We start from the raw sequence: 15,305 nt of genomic DNA on the forward strand, positions 1-15,305 counted from the left end.
GAATACAACTAGTCCGCACACTAGAATATATCACGCCAGTCATAATCACTGCAGATCACAAAGGGGCAGGGAACGAAAAACCACACACACACACCTGTTGACACACATTTACAGTACAAACCTCCTCACATCACCCGTACAGCCTGTAATCATTCTAGAATGAGTAATTTTACTAGTTGACTAGTCCCTAGTTGTTCCATAATAACGTCAAGTTTCTATTAACCCTCAAAATTATGAAACTGTAAACATAAATTATGCCTAACTGTAATCATTTGAGTTTCAGTATCTCATATCACAGAAAATGATGCCTGACCAGAGGATGAATGTCTATATTTACACCATTTCTCAGATGCCCTTACAGTCAGTAGTTACAGGGACAGTCCCCCTGGAGACACTTGGGGTTAAGTGTCTCCAGGGTCTCCAAATGATAGTAAGTGGGGTTTGAACCTGGGACTTTGTGGTTGTCTTGTTCAGAGGCGAGCGTGGAAGCCGCTAGACTTCGTGTCACAGTCGTTCATGAATGTGTTTTAGCAACAGTGACACTGTAATTGTCACAAACTCTGTAACGGAAACGCAGCTTTTAAAACAATAAAAACATCATGTGACAAAAGCTTTTTAAATACAAAACATAAAAGGACAAGACAAAAGACAGTAACAAACAATAGTAACAGTGACAGTAACATCCATGAAAACGGCTCTAAATTGACTGCACATGGTGCACACAATGAAATTTGTCCTCTGCATTTAACCCATCACCCTTGGTGAGCAGTGGGCAGCCATGACAGGTGCCCGGGGAGCAGTGTGTGGGGACGGTGCTTTGCTCAGTGGCACCTCAGTGGCGGATCACCTTTGGCGGATCGGGATTTGAACCGGCAACCTTCTGATTACGGGAAGTCCAAACTGGTGGAAGTGCAAATTCAATTTGAAGTCCATCATGGGAACGTCCAATGTCTCCGTATCTCCACCTACATCATAGGACACCTCCAGCCTTAAGCAAACACAAACTGCAGGCTGATCCGAACATAACAGTCGTTTCACTTCACCCCAAACGGCTTATTGTACTAGCGACCAAAAACGGAAGAAGAACTTATTATTTCTAGACAAGTGCACTGGATTTGATGCCGTTCCTGCAGCCTTGCCCGCACTTCCGAGCTCTTCAGATCCGGCGCTCATCAGTGCTCGTAATTTTCTACGAGCTCTAAGCGGCAAGCCTTCGCGCCCAGTCAACACCGCAAAAGGTCGGCCAGTTGCTCCTCGGCGCTCCACATCCACAGTCGCGGCAAAATATTTATATCCCGGGCCGGCTGTGCCGCTAACGATGGGAGTCCGACCTGACAGCCAGCGCGTTGCCCAGGAGTGCCACTCAAACCCCAGACTGGCAGCTCGCAGTAATTAGGGGGGCCATTAAATGGCCGGCTATGGCTCCTCACTTTGGGCTGCCATTCATTAAAGCCCATAAATGGCATCAGGCCCAATGGCATGTGACAGTAACAGCCACCAGTTCCCCCTCCATATATATATATATATATATTTATATAGAAACTGTTATCCTTATTGGGGTAATGAGGGTCTCTTTTCTAAAAGCCTTAATGACTGCTGCCTGGTTTTAACGTTAAGCGAGCCGAGTCGGATCGCGTTTGCAGCCCCTGAGGATCAGCCAGTGTCAGAGAGAGGAAAAACCAGGAAAATCCCTCTCTGTCAGTCACTGGTAACATTCTGTCAACAAGTCCCGCAAAAAATATACAAAAATGATATATATATATATATATATATATATATATATATATATCACCGTTTAAAAAACGAAGCCGGGAGTAAATACACCTCCCTCGCCTATTTCACAGGTGCGTCGGGAGGGCGGGAAAAAAATAATAATAAAAAGCCTTTCTACAAGACTCGTGTTTCTGGGGCCTGGCAGCGGGGGAGGAAGCCTCATCCTCCTCATCCTCCTTCCTTCCTCGTCGTTCGACCCGAGCACCGCGGAAGGACGAGATGAAAGGCCGCCTCTTGACGGATTTGTACCGACAGCCGCGCCGCTTCCTCCAGTCAAACGGCGTAAAAGGCGCGCGCGTGATGAAAGGCGCGCGCCCCGGCGGAGGGGAAGGCGCGGCCCCGCGCACCGCGTCGGTCTCGCCGGTTGACGCGCTTTTTTTTTTTTTTCTTTCTTTTTTTTTTTTTTTTGAAGGCTGGTTTAAACAACGAAAAAAAAAGCAAAAAAATAAAATAATAAATACCGCTGTTTACATTTTAGCTTCGTTTTTGCGCGCCCATAAAAATACATTTCACTTTTTTTTTTCCTCCCGCGCAGCCCTCACATTTTTTTGTCGCACAAATAAGTACATAAACAGGCAAATACAAAAGTAGGCCAGAGGCGCGAAGTGACGGGTGAATAAAAAAAAGTATTGCCGTTTGTCTTATTATCATAAATAAAAAGTATTTCATGTATCCGAGACGTCTTTTAAACGGAAATTAAGATTTTTTTATTTTTTTTTTTTTAAATCGACGACCAGGAATCGCGCCGCATCACGTGGCCGCTCATCCGGGAACCCGAGCGACGCCACCGGCGTCTGTCTCTCTCTCCACTGATGGGCACGGCAGTTCTTTTAGATCTACTGAGTCTTTCGAACCTTTAAAGATCCGTTCGAAAGACTCGTTCACCGAATCTGAAATGCTGAATGCATATTTCAGTATTCAGGGTTTTGTCTCTGCACCCACTGTCTAATTGATTTACAGTATATATGCCTTCTAATCTTTTCTTTTAAATTAGTTCTGCTGTATGTTGTATTGTTGATTGAAAGATGTCCTTGAGTCAGAAAGGCGCCTATAAATAAAACGTATAACTCGGCAAATTTGGCTCAGTGAGTGATTCGATCACTGAACGTATAACCTGAACAGACTGCTCAACTGCACTGAGAAGCGAACGAATCACTTGAGAAAGTTCCTTTAAAAGATTTGTTCTTTTGAACCAATCGTTTGCGAACGACACAACACCATCTCTCTCTGTTCTCCGTCATATTTACACACCAATGGAGCCCAGGGTCCTCGGGGATAAAGAGTAGAGTTGGAAAAAATAGAGAGAAAGCGAGCAATTATTCCCATTATAAATATGACATCTAAGCCACTCTGTCTCTGGATATTAAATATAAAAAAGGTCCCCCGGGTGCGTGGGAGACAATTAACCCTCCTCTCACTAAAAACAACGACAACAAAAAATAAGTTAACAAGAGGTTCTGTCTTGAAGAGAAGAATTCGCTTGCATTTGCTGTGGAGGTTAAAAGTGTAAAAATTTAGAAAATTTCAGTCTTGGCACAAACAACTTTTGAAAGAAACTTGAGAGATACTTTATTTTCACTATGGTAATACATTCTTTCTGAACATCGTTTCAGGTCTTTATAAAGTTCCTTTAAAAAAAAAAAAAAAAAAGAGACAGAGGCACACACGTTCAGGCTGTTTTAGGTGAACTGATTTAATGTCATTCGATCAACCCGGCCTGCTTAATGTCAGTCCCTCGACCAAACCCTATTATGCACCCACAGAAAGGTCATTGTCTAGACATTAAATAAATTACATCCGACTACTAAATCGTAGATAGTTGAGAATCTGTCAAAGGCAATGCAGAGTTAGTATGTACAGAAAATCCTTGTGTTTGTGTGTATATGTGTCCCCCCACATGTAGGCTAAATGCACCATCTTGTCCAGTTTTACTTGGGATACGCCTCGATCACCATGGCATGCCCCTGCAACACAAAACAGCCACTTTGTAATATACCTCAGTGCATAACTGCTATTATGCACTGCACAGAAAGGATATTGAGGTCAGCTGATATTGGTTTTATGGTTTGTACTAATTTTGGGGTCCCCCATGCAACTGAAAGACTTGTAAGTTTTCTGTGTGATTACTGCGTGCGACAGACTTATATTCATAGGTAATCACAAGCTGTCCCAGTCACTGCAAAATTGTTTAACCTCACTTAATTAGTCTATAGAGTGTGTGGGGGTGTATGGCTAATATTTTCAATATTTGCACGCAGCTATATTTATACTGAACTGAGGTTTAGTTCTATTCAGACCTACATTGTGTTTTCATTTAGTAACAATATTAATGTTTGTTGTATACACATATTTAAAAGATGAAACTATAAGCAAGCACTTGAAAGCCTGATGGCAGTCACAGCGTAAACTGCATGTATTAATAGTCTGCAAGTACTGCATATGTAGTGCATAGTCCAGATTCTCTGTTTTTGGTCCAAATGGCCCAATCATTTGTAAATATAAATGATTAAAAGATTTTTAAAAATGCTTTTGGACTGACTTACACATTGTCATCTTCATGCACAAAACATGAACGGAAAACAAACCGAAACTGTGGACCAAAAACACCTGTACCGTGGCACCCCTAGAATACTCCGTATCCGCGCGTGCGAGTTGGGCATATGTATACTTCGGCAGGAATACCTGTCCTCCAGCGGCGCATGCAGCCACCACTCCGTACTGCCCCCCCTCTTTTTGCAGCCTGTGGGCTACTGTGGTCACCAGCCTGCACCCGGTGGCAGCAAATGGGTGGCCAAGGGACAGGGAGCCACCCCACGTGTTAAACTTCTCCATTGGCGGGACCCCCACCTGAGAACAACACAACAGGCTTAGGCACAAGGCGCGGCACTGAACGTACAAAACAAACCATAAATGAGACGGTCTGGACGCTGGGCTCTAGACAGGAAAAGCATATACGAATGACTAGATCAGGTCCGACAACAAATTACCTTTGACTTCCTCCCCATGCAGTTTTGGGCAAACCAGTCAGAATCCATGGCCTTGAGGTTGGCTACGATTTGCCCCTGAAAGCACCAAAGTTACAACGCAAACAAAAACATTTAAAAGCCTATGGAATCAGAATTGTGGCAACAATTTGAAACAAAACTTTCCTAATATCCAACAAAAAATATGACGTTTTGCTGACATCTCGCTCTTTTTCATTTTGCGCTTGTGAGACTTTCGGTTTCGCTGCTCGTTTTTCAGTCGCCCCGCCCCCTTTTACGTTTTACGCTGCCTGAATATTCTCTCGTGTGGGCGGGTCTTCGCCTCATTGGCCAGCAGGTATTTGAGTGACAGCTCCGTTCCCTGAACTCTTATCACTGCGAGATACGTGGGCTTCAAGAACAGCATCAGCTGTTAGCGATCACATATAAATTATGAATCACATCATTATCAGCATAAATACTTATAATTGGTTAATTGTGCAGTTGATCGTGTGCAAATCTCATTCCATATACGATCGCAAGCTGTTGTTACCGCGAGATGCGCACGCACAGCAGTGATAGAGGTTTCAGAGTTGCGATGGAAGTTCGGCTCTTTCCAGAGTGCCTCATATTTTAGCCTTACTTGGCATATGAATATGATTTATCAACACACAAAGCATTCATATTTGACAAGTAAGGCTAAAGTATGAGGCTACGGGTGACAAATTAAGAGCAGTGCCACAAGAGCTTGTTCTCTGAAAAGAGGCAAACTTCTCATGTCTAGTTCTGGGGAACGGAGCTGTCAGTCAAATACCTGCTGGCCAATGACGCGAAGGCCCACCCACACGAGAGAACTGCGTTAGTCCAACCGGATCCTGGGGCAGCGTAAATGAAGAACGAGCGAGACTTATTTTACATTTCAACGTTTACACTTCAATACTGATTTGAAAAAAAAAAAAGTTCTTTCTTAATAAAATAATGTTTCAGGACACTCACGGCAAAAGCCTCATGGAACTCAAACACATCAATGTCCTCCATGGTGAGGCCACTCTTCTCCAGCACTTTGGGGGTGGCGTAGGTGGGGCTGAGTTGAAGAAGAAAGAGCACTTTGTCTTAATTTTGATAAGCATTGACCAGCACAATGTTAAGGCGATAACCAGGTCCTTGTGAACCAATTTACACAATGACGTGTGTAAATCACTCTGGAACACTGTGCTAACTGCTGTAAATTTAACCTTGCCTAGATAGCATAGATTTCTGGGTTAACCCTTTCACGCCACTGCTGACCCTGACGACAGATTTTCTTAAATTACTGTAACTCTTGAACTGTTTGCGCAATCAATAAACGTTCCAAGAGTTTCTGAAAGTAGAGATATCAGCGTCATTACGTTAGTCCACCACACGGCGTCACTGCAGCCCTTGGAATAAGAAGGTTCTGTTATTACACACTGTTATGACACTACTAGCATACAGTGAAGTAGTAGTCCTGGGGGAAAAAGGGGGTCAAAGGGACATACTCACAGCAGGTTTTACGACACTTTAACAGCTTAAAACAAGCCCAGACAACATGTATAGGGTATAAAGTGTTAACTTCCATCACCGACCTGGAACTGTACAAGCAGGAACTGTACAAGATATGGACAGATGGATGGACGGACAGATAGATAGATAGACAGATGGAGTTAATGCTTTGTTATGCACTTTTATTTTGTGACCAAGTGGACCCAGAAAAACTTCACTACTGCCCCCCCCCCCCTTATTTTGTGGGTTTCATGGGCTGATAATCAACAGCCAATCAGCGACACTTACTTCCTGTACATACTATGATGAAATGTTTGTCAAAAATGCGCATTTGATTTAAGGGGCCTATTAGCATGTCCATGAAGGAAGTCTGTAGTCTTAAATATGTTGCCATGGTTACAGTATTCTATACTCACCCCAGGAGAAGCTGATCTTTAGGGTCTTGAGACACATACACAAAATCTCTGAAGAAACAAAGCGAAACACCACAATTAAGTCTGATTCTTAAAAGTGTATACAGAATGTAGTACAGTAACGTTTTGTGGTCAACTATTATTTCTAAAATCTACACTGAAGTGCGTACAGCAACAATTTCAAACACATATTCAAATTATAATTGCTGTCTACCGCAGTAATATTCGGAGTAAAGTGAGTGTACATGGCGCTACAACTGACACTGTTGCTGGTTACCTCAGGTATGCTTTGGGCTTGTATCCCAGGGCTAAGGCTTTTTCCTCAGACATGATGAGCACAGCAGAGGCTCCGTCTGTCTATGAGCACAAACGAACACACACACACACACACACACAAAAAAAAAAAAACACAAATACAGTGTTTATTTGAATGGTTTTTTTACATGCAGACTTCTGTTCACTGTGACATTGATGGGCACAGGATTAAATAGTCCACATTGGGGAAGTAGCGTTTGGGGGAGCTGGCGTTAATCAGGCTCCTCCCATTTTATACTCCAAAAATTTGCTTCAAGATACAGATATCTACCAAGTGCTTCTTTCTTGTTTATGTGCAATGTATAATTGCATAATTCCTGAGGACACCTCACCTTACGCTGATGAACAAGTCCCACGTTAAAAGTTGCGCTACGCTTAGTACCAGCTCAAAAATAGTGTTCTTAGAAGCATCCCATCTGACATGAGAATATGGACCACCAAGTTCAAACCACACTTGCTTCCATTATGTCCCTGAGCAAGATTTCTAACCCTGAGTTGGTCCTGGAGGAACACTGCTGATTGTCATTCTGTTAAATGCAGTTTATTTTTCACTACCTTGTATAAGCACCAATGAAATTACTTTCATATAAAGAGCTTAATGAACAGACAGACCAACTGAAACAAAACAAAAGTGACCGGCCGCTTCATTCTTACAAGGAAAGAGGAGTTGGCAGCAGTGACTGTGCCGTGGGGTTTGACAAAAGCCGGCTTCAGTTTACCCATCTGCTCCATAGAGGTAGGACGGATGCCATTGTCTGCAGAGATTATATTCTTTCCTGGATGAAAAAATGCACCTCAACATCAGGAACATTAACAAATATACAAACACACCCCCCACTACAAATTTATAAAGCAATATTTTAAATTTCTACATTATCAAGCTGAGTCTGAACTAAAGAAATGTCAATTTGAATGCTCTCTTATCTTAAAACTGTCCCGAAATTACTGAATTCTACAAGTCATTTTCTGTGATTTTCATGGTAAAAGGTGCGGAAGGCTTGATTCGTAATATCAGCGCAGGGTGGTAGTAGCCTAGGGGTAACACACTCGCCTATGAACCAGAAAACCCAGGTTCACTTAACCCTAAGTGTCTCCAGGGGGGGACTGTCCCTGTAACTACTGATTGTAAGTCGCTCTGGATAAGGGCGTCTGATAAATGCCGTAAATGTAAATGGTTACCTGGAACTTGGAAGCTGATGATGTCAGAAAGCAGGCCTTCATCCTGGGCCTTCTTAGCCAGCCTGTGCGAGCGGAGTGCGTACTCATCCTGCTCCACCCGAGTCACGCCAAACGCTGCAGCCAGTCGGTCGGCAGAGTGGCCCATGCTCTCCGCAGTGGAGAACTCGGCCACAGCCGGGAGCTGCAAATATGAAGCAATACACAGCAAGTGCTGAAGCATGGAATATCTAATGATTTAATGTTTAAAAAATAAAGACCACTAGAGGGAGCACAATTTTTTGCAGTAGCATAACACCACAAAGGAAAAGTGTGGGAATACACATCATAACTGAGTTTGTGATTTTGGTCATTAAGATCATGAAATATTTTAGTTTTCAAAAGCCAGTGTCTGACTTTGAAACAACGATCATATACCCAAAATTTCCACCAACTCCATTGTGCCCCTGAGCAAGACACTTAACCCTGAGTGTCTCGAGGGGGGCTGTCCCTGTAACTACTGATTGTAAGTGGCGTGAATGTAAATGTAAGGTGATGTACAGTGTCAACAGTACCTCAGGCATGAGGTGACCCATGCGAATGCTGCCCAGGAGTGACAGTCTCTGGCCCAAAGTCTTGGCCTTGTTTAGGGACAGCATGGTCTTCCTCATTTTGCGGCTATGGCGAATGGGCACGTCCGACATGAACTCCACCCCACCAGCGACCACAACGTCACACTGGCCGGCCGCGATCAATCCCACAGCTGCAGAACGACACACACACGACACAAAAAACACACACACACACACACACAATACTGAAAATTTTATATACATACTGTATGCATGTATGTGGGGTGTTTTTTTAAGTGCAACAAAATATCTCAATCATTAATGCAGTTCTTTGTTTAGGTCAACAACGAACATGAAGCTGTCTTAAAAATAAGACAATAATAATGTACTAAATTATGGATTATTAGTTCTGTGCCACTCACCATACGCTGAGAAGTCTACATTTAGATCAACTTAAATATGGAGGATACCTGAGGTCATGGCTTGGTTGGATGATATGCATGCCATGGTCACGGTGTGAGCGGGCGTTTTATCAGAGAACCCTGCTCCAAGAGCCGCCTGGAAATACAAGCCAGAACACATACAGCCTTTAGTTTGGACTGCTCCAGTTAGCCCACTGTTTGCTAAGGGTGATGGGTTAATTGCAGAAGACATATTTTGTTTGTGCTGCAGTGTTTCACAATGACAAAACACAAATATAACTACATTTTTAGGCCTATTTATAAAAAAAAATTATATAAAAAAAAAAGTGGCACAAGAAAATCTGGGTCACAAATAAACCTGAGCCAGCTGTAAAATTATAAAGGAACTTTCCAGATGGGTGCTTTGTGAGTATAGGAATGCAAGGATTGGTCATATGCTGCCACTATGCTGTCATAGCTGACGGAAGCACTGCCAACCGGTGATAAAGTTCATACTGGATGTGCTCTCAGAGCATTTCTGTTTATGCTAATGCATGTGAATTTATTTAGTGGGTGGCCTAGCGGGTAAGGAATCGGAAGGTTGCACTGAGGTGCCGGTGGCACCAACCTCTCTGGCAACATTGCTGGTCTTCACTTCCTGGATGACAATTCCATATATAATATGATCCACGATCTCTTTAGGCACACCAGTTCTGTTCAAGAGACCCCTACAAAAAAAAACAAAAACACATAAAATAATGGGCCATTTTTATTTGAATAAATCATAAGCTATCCCAACCTACACTGCCTGTCTTAGTACAGGCAGCATACCACAGTTTTAAGTCCAGAAAGGTTTTAATGAGTAGCTGCATAACTTTAATTCTCAGTTAGAAACAGTTGCCCTTAAGCGTATGGCAACGTGCCTCTGCAAATAGAATATATTGCAGATGCCTTGAACTTTAAAATGCTTTTGAAACAACAAGTAAGATATTGTGATGTGTTTTTAAGTCTAGTCTTTGCATCAAAGTGTCATTTTAGTCTTTATAAGTCTATACTCATCCACTCATTTTAGTCCAGGCAAGTTTCAGATGACTAGAAGTCTGAGCATTTTAGTCTTTAGTCAGCCAGTATAGTACAAGTAGTATAACAGTAGAACAGAGAAAGACATTTTATTCAAAACATAATTAAAACGTTATCTTATTAATATATTATTGTTACATTATAGACTCAAGAATACATCTATTCCGTACACAGAAAACGCTCTGATTTGTTCCATGTTTTTTGACCACGCGTTTAGTTTTCTTTTCCACTTCTTGGTAAAGAAAGTGTCCAAAGATCGATTAGTCATTCGTCTCCCAGCCATCTGCTCACCAATCAGAAGTATCCTAAAATCTAATTAATTCCACAATGGCGCATTGTGGAAGTGACATCATCAGTTTGACCGGATGGGAGATAAAGGAAACAGAAATCACGATATAATAATGCAATTAAACAAACATTGATTTCATTAATAAAAGAGACATTTTTGTCTCGTTTTTATCTTGTACAACATACTTAATCTCGTTTTTATTAGTCAACAATACATTTCATTATATTTATACAGGTAGTGTAAAATTATTAGGCAAATGAGTATTTTGTCCACATCATCCTCTTCATGCATGTTGTCTCACTCCAAGCTGTATAGGCTCGAAAGCCTACTACCAATTAAGCATATTAGGTGATGTGCATCTATGTAATGAGAAGGGGTGTGGTCTAATGACATCAACACCCTATATCTGGTGTGCATAATGATTAGGCAACTTCCTTTCCTTTGGCAAAATGGGTCAAAAGAAGGAGTTGACAGGCTCAGTAAAGTAAAAAAATAGTGAGATATCTTGCAGAGGGATGCAGCACTCTTAAAATTGCAAAGCTTCTGAAGCGTGATCATCGAACAATCAAGCGTTTAATTCAAAATAGTCAACAGGGTCGCAAGAAACGTGTGGAAAAACCAAGGCGCAAAAATAACTGCCCATGAACTGAGAAAAGTCAAGCGTGCAGCTGCCAAGATGCCACTTGCCACCAGTTTGGCCATATTTCAGAGCTGCAACATCACTGGAGTGCCCAATAGCACAAGATGTGCAATACTCAGAGACATGGCCAAGGTAAGAAAGGCTGAAAGACGACCACCACTGAACAAGACACACAAGCTGAAACGTCAAGACTGATGAAATGAGAGTGAGTCTTGATGGGGCAGATGGATGGGCCCGTGGCTGGATTGGTAAAGGGCAGAGAGCTCCAGTCCGACTCAGACGCCAGCAAGGTGGAGGTGGAGTACTGGTTTGGGCTGGTATCATCAAAGATGAGCTTGTGGGGCCTTTTCGAGTTGAGGATGGAGTCAAGCTCAACTCCCAGTCCTACTGCCAGTTTCTGGAAGACACCTTCTTCAAGCAGTGGTACAGGAAGAAGTCTGCATCCTTCAAGAAAAACATGATTTTCATGCAGGACAATGCTCCATCACACGTGTCCAAGTACTCCACAGTGTGGCTGGCAAGAAAGGGTATAAAAGAAGAAAAACTAATGACATGGCCTCCTTGTTCACATGATCTGAACCCCATTGAGAACCTGTGGTCCATCATCAAATGTGAGATTTACAAGGAGGGAAAACAGTACACCTCTGAACAGTGTCTGGGAGGCTGTGGTTGCTGCTGCACGCAATGTTGATGGTGAACAGATCAAAACACTGACAGAATCCATGGATGGCAGGCTTTTGAGTGTCCTTGCAAAGAAAGGTGGCTATATTGGTCGCTGATTTGTTTTTGAATGTCAGAAATGTATATTTGTGAATGTGGAGATGTTATATTGGTTTCACTGGTAAAAATAAATAATTGAAACAGGTATATATTTGTTTTTTGTTTAGTTGCCTAATAATTATGCACAGTAATAGTCACCTGCACACACAGATATCCCCCTAAAATAGCTAAAAATAAAAACAAACTAAAAACTTCCAAAAACATTCAGCTTTGATATTAATGAGTTTTTTGGGTTCATTGAGAACATGGTTGTTGTTCAATAATAAAATTATTCCTCAAAAATACAACTTGCCTAATAATTCTGCACTCCCTGTAGATCTTAAATGTCAAAATGGTTTGTTGAGGAAGGTATTTAAATAAAAAAATTAATTGTCAAAAAACAACACTAATGACCATTCACTCACTCTCCTTAATGGCTTACTCAATGTCAAGGTTGCAGGTGCTGCAGTGCATCTTGGGACACTGGGCATGTGGTGGGATCCGACACAGAGTGAGGCACCGCATACCATTCAATCACATTCACACATCTAGCTAGTGTTCACACCTTTAGGTGGCGTGCGTCAATACCTCCACCATCTTCGATTGACAAAGTTATACAAGCATAGGGCCCTATGATTTCCACAGAAAACGTGGACGGAATCATGGAATCCAACAAATAAAATGGAATCCATTGTAAAATGCAGAATTGTGTATAATTGTGTTTCTGGCAACTGCAGCGACTACACGTGTTTCTGGTTGAGCAGGACTTGCACACCAACACAATTGTAAACTCGTGGTCAGATACGGCAAAGAGGTTGTCAGGGGCGAATCCGGAGCACTTGCCCGATCGGTCCTGCGCATATGCTACGTTTACGCTTGGCTTGCTGGAACACCGCTCATAGTGCTAAGTTTAGATCGGAACAGTAGCAAGACAATTTTTTATGAATCGAACAAACACCTCTTTTGTATGAACATATATGTCACGCACCACGTACAGTGAATAACTGATATCAGAAACAGAGAAAAGAAGCAAACTAACATGAGCCGCTCATGCCAGCAAACAAATCAGCTGATTTCATTATGCAAGTGGGCACAACTTTTTTTTGGTATTCCAGGTCTCCCCAATGCTTTTTTAGTTGATACCTTTTACATTGATTTTGAATGTGAAATTGTATTTAACAAAAGTTAGAATGTGTAATATTGTGAAATAGTTCTTTGCATGAAATGCACATATTATTTACATGTAAATGGTTTACAAAATGTGATTTTAAAAAAATGTGATGTCATATTGCATCCACTCCATAAATCACACAGTTTTAGATGAATAAATATGTTTATGAAGGAAAACATGGAATTCAGAAGAATTAAAATGGAATTTTTTTTTTTTTTTTTTTTTAAATACAACAGATTTCCTAGCACCCTACAAGTAGACTAGTTGGTGGGTTATAACCCTTCAGTTCAGCATGAAAATTATTTCGAATTAAGAAAATACTAAAATGATGCTATGATTTAAAAACTGCTTCTCATCAATTTATTTATATAGTTTATTTATACATACATGTCTGAAATTTATAAAAATGTGCCATTTTACAATGCTGTGCTTAAATTATTTGTTTGTTTTTTAATACCATAAAATGTTAGTTACCAAGTTAACATTAGAGGTCCTTGTTTCATAAAGAGAATGGTTTTCAACCCAGTTTCTCTTGCTTTGCCATCCTAAACCACCCCAACCTGCCCAAGGCACTCAGATATCAGTAGAAACAATGTTCTTCAGACAAAAATTGTAGGATGGAACTGGGCTGGGCAGCCCTGAACAAGAACTTTTCCCCAATCAGACTTACAGACATCTTTATGAGCTCAAATGACAGATCATTTTACAGCATTAATCAATTGGATCATTACTTACTGCAAAGCACCTCTGCCAAGATCATGAGGCATCAGGTCACTGTACCTGAAAAAAAAAAAAAAAAAAAAAAAAAAAAAAAAAAAATTATGATAGTCTATAATTATTTCTGAATATATTTTTGTCCATCTAGTCCCAATCTACAAGCATTACAAAGTGCAACACCACGACCACATTACACTCTCATTATAATGTATAATACACAGGGTTCTTACACATTTTTACAAAAGATTTTCCAGGCCTTTTCATGACCACATGTTCTCTTAAATTTCTGTGAAAATATGAGATGATGAGAAAAAATATTGTTTAACTAAACTTGTGACAACCCGAAAAGCTTAAGTCAAACAGTGTTTCTTCGTCCAAGTCTGCGCAGCCAGAGCCCGAGTAAAATGGACCAATCGTTTTCGGGCGTAGATCAGCTGTAATTTACTTTACTTTTAAAAGGAGACACACTGCGGAAGCAAGGCACGTAGTACCAGGTGACACGGTACACTACGTTAAGCCAGCAAAGATACTATAGACCTATAGTAGTTTAAAACGTGGTAGTTGTAAATGTAGTACTCCGTGTGCCTCTTCCAGCTTTTCAATGACCGTAGGAAGTCTGAATGTAAGAAAAATAGTGTGTATGCTCTGCCTTGTCCAACTCACGAGGTGCCGGACAACAGGAAAGGCGTGCGAACACCATCCACCAGCACAATGTTCTTCACGTTGGGTTTGGCCAGGGTCTTCTTGGTCTTGGCTTACGTGGTTTTACGGGAAACAGAAAGGAAATAAATACTCATCACAAACATTCTGAAAACAAACCTGATGATTAAAAGGAGTGTTTTTTAATCTTATTTACCTGCTGCATGGACTTGAGAAGACGTACTAAGGCACCGCGCCGCTGGAATAACAACAGTTGCATTTTTTTTTTTTTACTGTTCAGAATGATGAGCTGATGTTGTGGACATGAACAGGGGACTTACCGAACCGGGCCGGGCTCACGGGGCCGCTCCGCAGAGAGTGCATCAGCATGGACGTCATAGTTGCTCTGCAGGGACGGATTTGCACATTTAGAACCGGGTCGGGAGGCTCAAAAAAAAAAAAAAAACGCTCCAAGAGAAGACTGCCGCCCCGCCCACAAGCCCGAATGACCCTTCACCCACTTCCATCCACCCCGCCGCCTGCCAAGGGCGACCGCGCCGGGTCAAACACTCGCTACGACCCGATCAAATGTCTGATGCGGCGCCGACAATGTTTATGCAGGAGAGTGCGTTTTCAAACCGGTAAATTAGCAATTTAGCATGTGTCGCGCTGCGCGGCATTCTAATTTCAAAGGCAAAGCCTCACGATTGACCACATTTGTTCATTCACGCAAAATAAAAAGACGAATTCGTTTTTTTTGTCAACGAAGGACTTACCAGTGCTCGTTTTCTTCCTCAAGTGTGTGACTGGTGCCTCTCTGCTGACTGTTCTGACCCAGTTCGGCCAATGACTACAAAAAGGGAAGCGCACTCAGTACTACCAGGAGACCAAAGGGAG

The 15,305-nt window shown here is 41.8% G+C and overlaps 1 protein-coding gene across 1 annotated transcript; it reads right to left on the bottom strand.

Moving 5' to 3' along the window:
* Positions 1 to 3,445: 3,445 nt before the first annotated feature.
* LOC114783663 (trifunctional enzyme subunit beta, mitochondrial-like) lies at positions 3,446 to 15,277 on the bottom strand. Its single transcript, XM_028969165.1, has 16 exons — positions 15,185 to 15,277; positions 14,750 to 14,814; positions 14,626 to 14,667; positions 14,433 to 14,523; positions 13,788 to 13,832; positions 9,742 to 9,841; positions 9,183 to 9,270; positions 8,716 to 8,903; positions 8,165 to 8,345; positions 7,640 to 7,761; positions 6,948 to 7,027; positions 6,674 to 6,721; positions 5,733 to 5,820; positions 4,761 to 4,835; positions 4,456 to 4,620; positions 3,446 to 3,737 (listed from the first exon to the last, which is right to left on the bottom strand). The coding sequence occupies exons 2-16, from the start codon at positions 14,805 to 14,807 to the stop codon at positions 3,702 to 3,704; spliced, it is 1,407 nt and encodes a 468-aa protein (XP_028824998.1). The 5' UTR covers positions 14,808 to 14,814; positions 15,185 to 15,277; the 3' UTR covers positions 3,446 to 3,701.
* Between the last annotated feature and the right edge of the window lie 28 nt (positions 15,278 to 15,305).

Source organism: Denticeps clupeoides, unplaced genomic scaffold, assembly GCF_900700375.1.
Source record: "Denticeps clupeoides unplaced genomic scaffold, fDenClu1.1, whole genome shotgun sequence".
Classification (NCBI taxonomy): domain Eukaryota; kingdom Metazoa; phylum Chordata; class Actinopteri; order Clupeiformes; family Denticipitidae; genus Denticeps; species Denticeps clupeoides.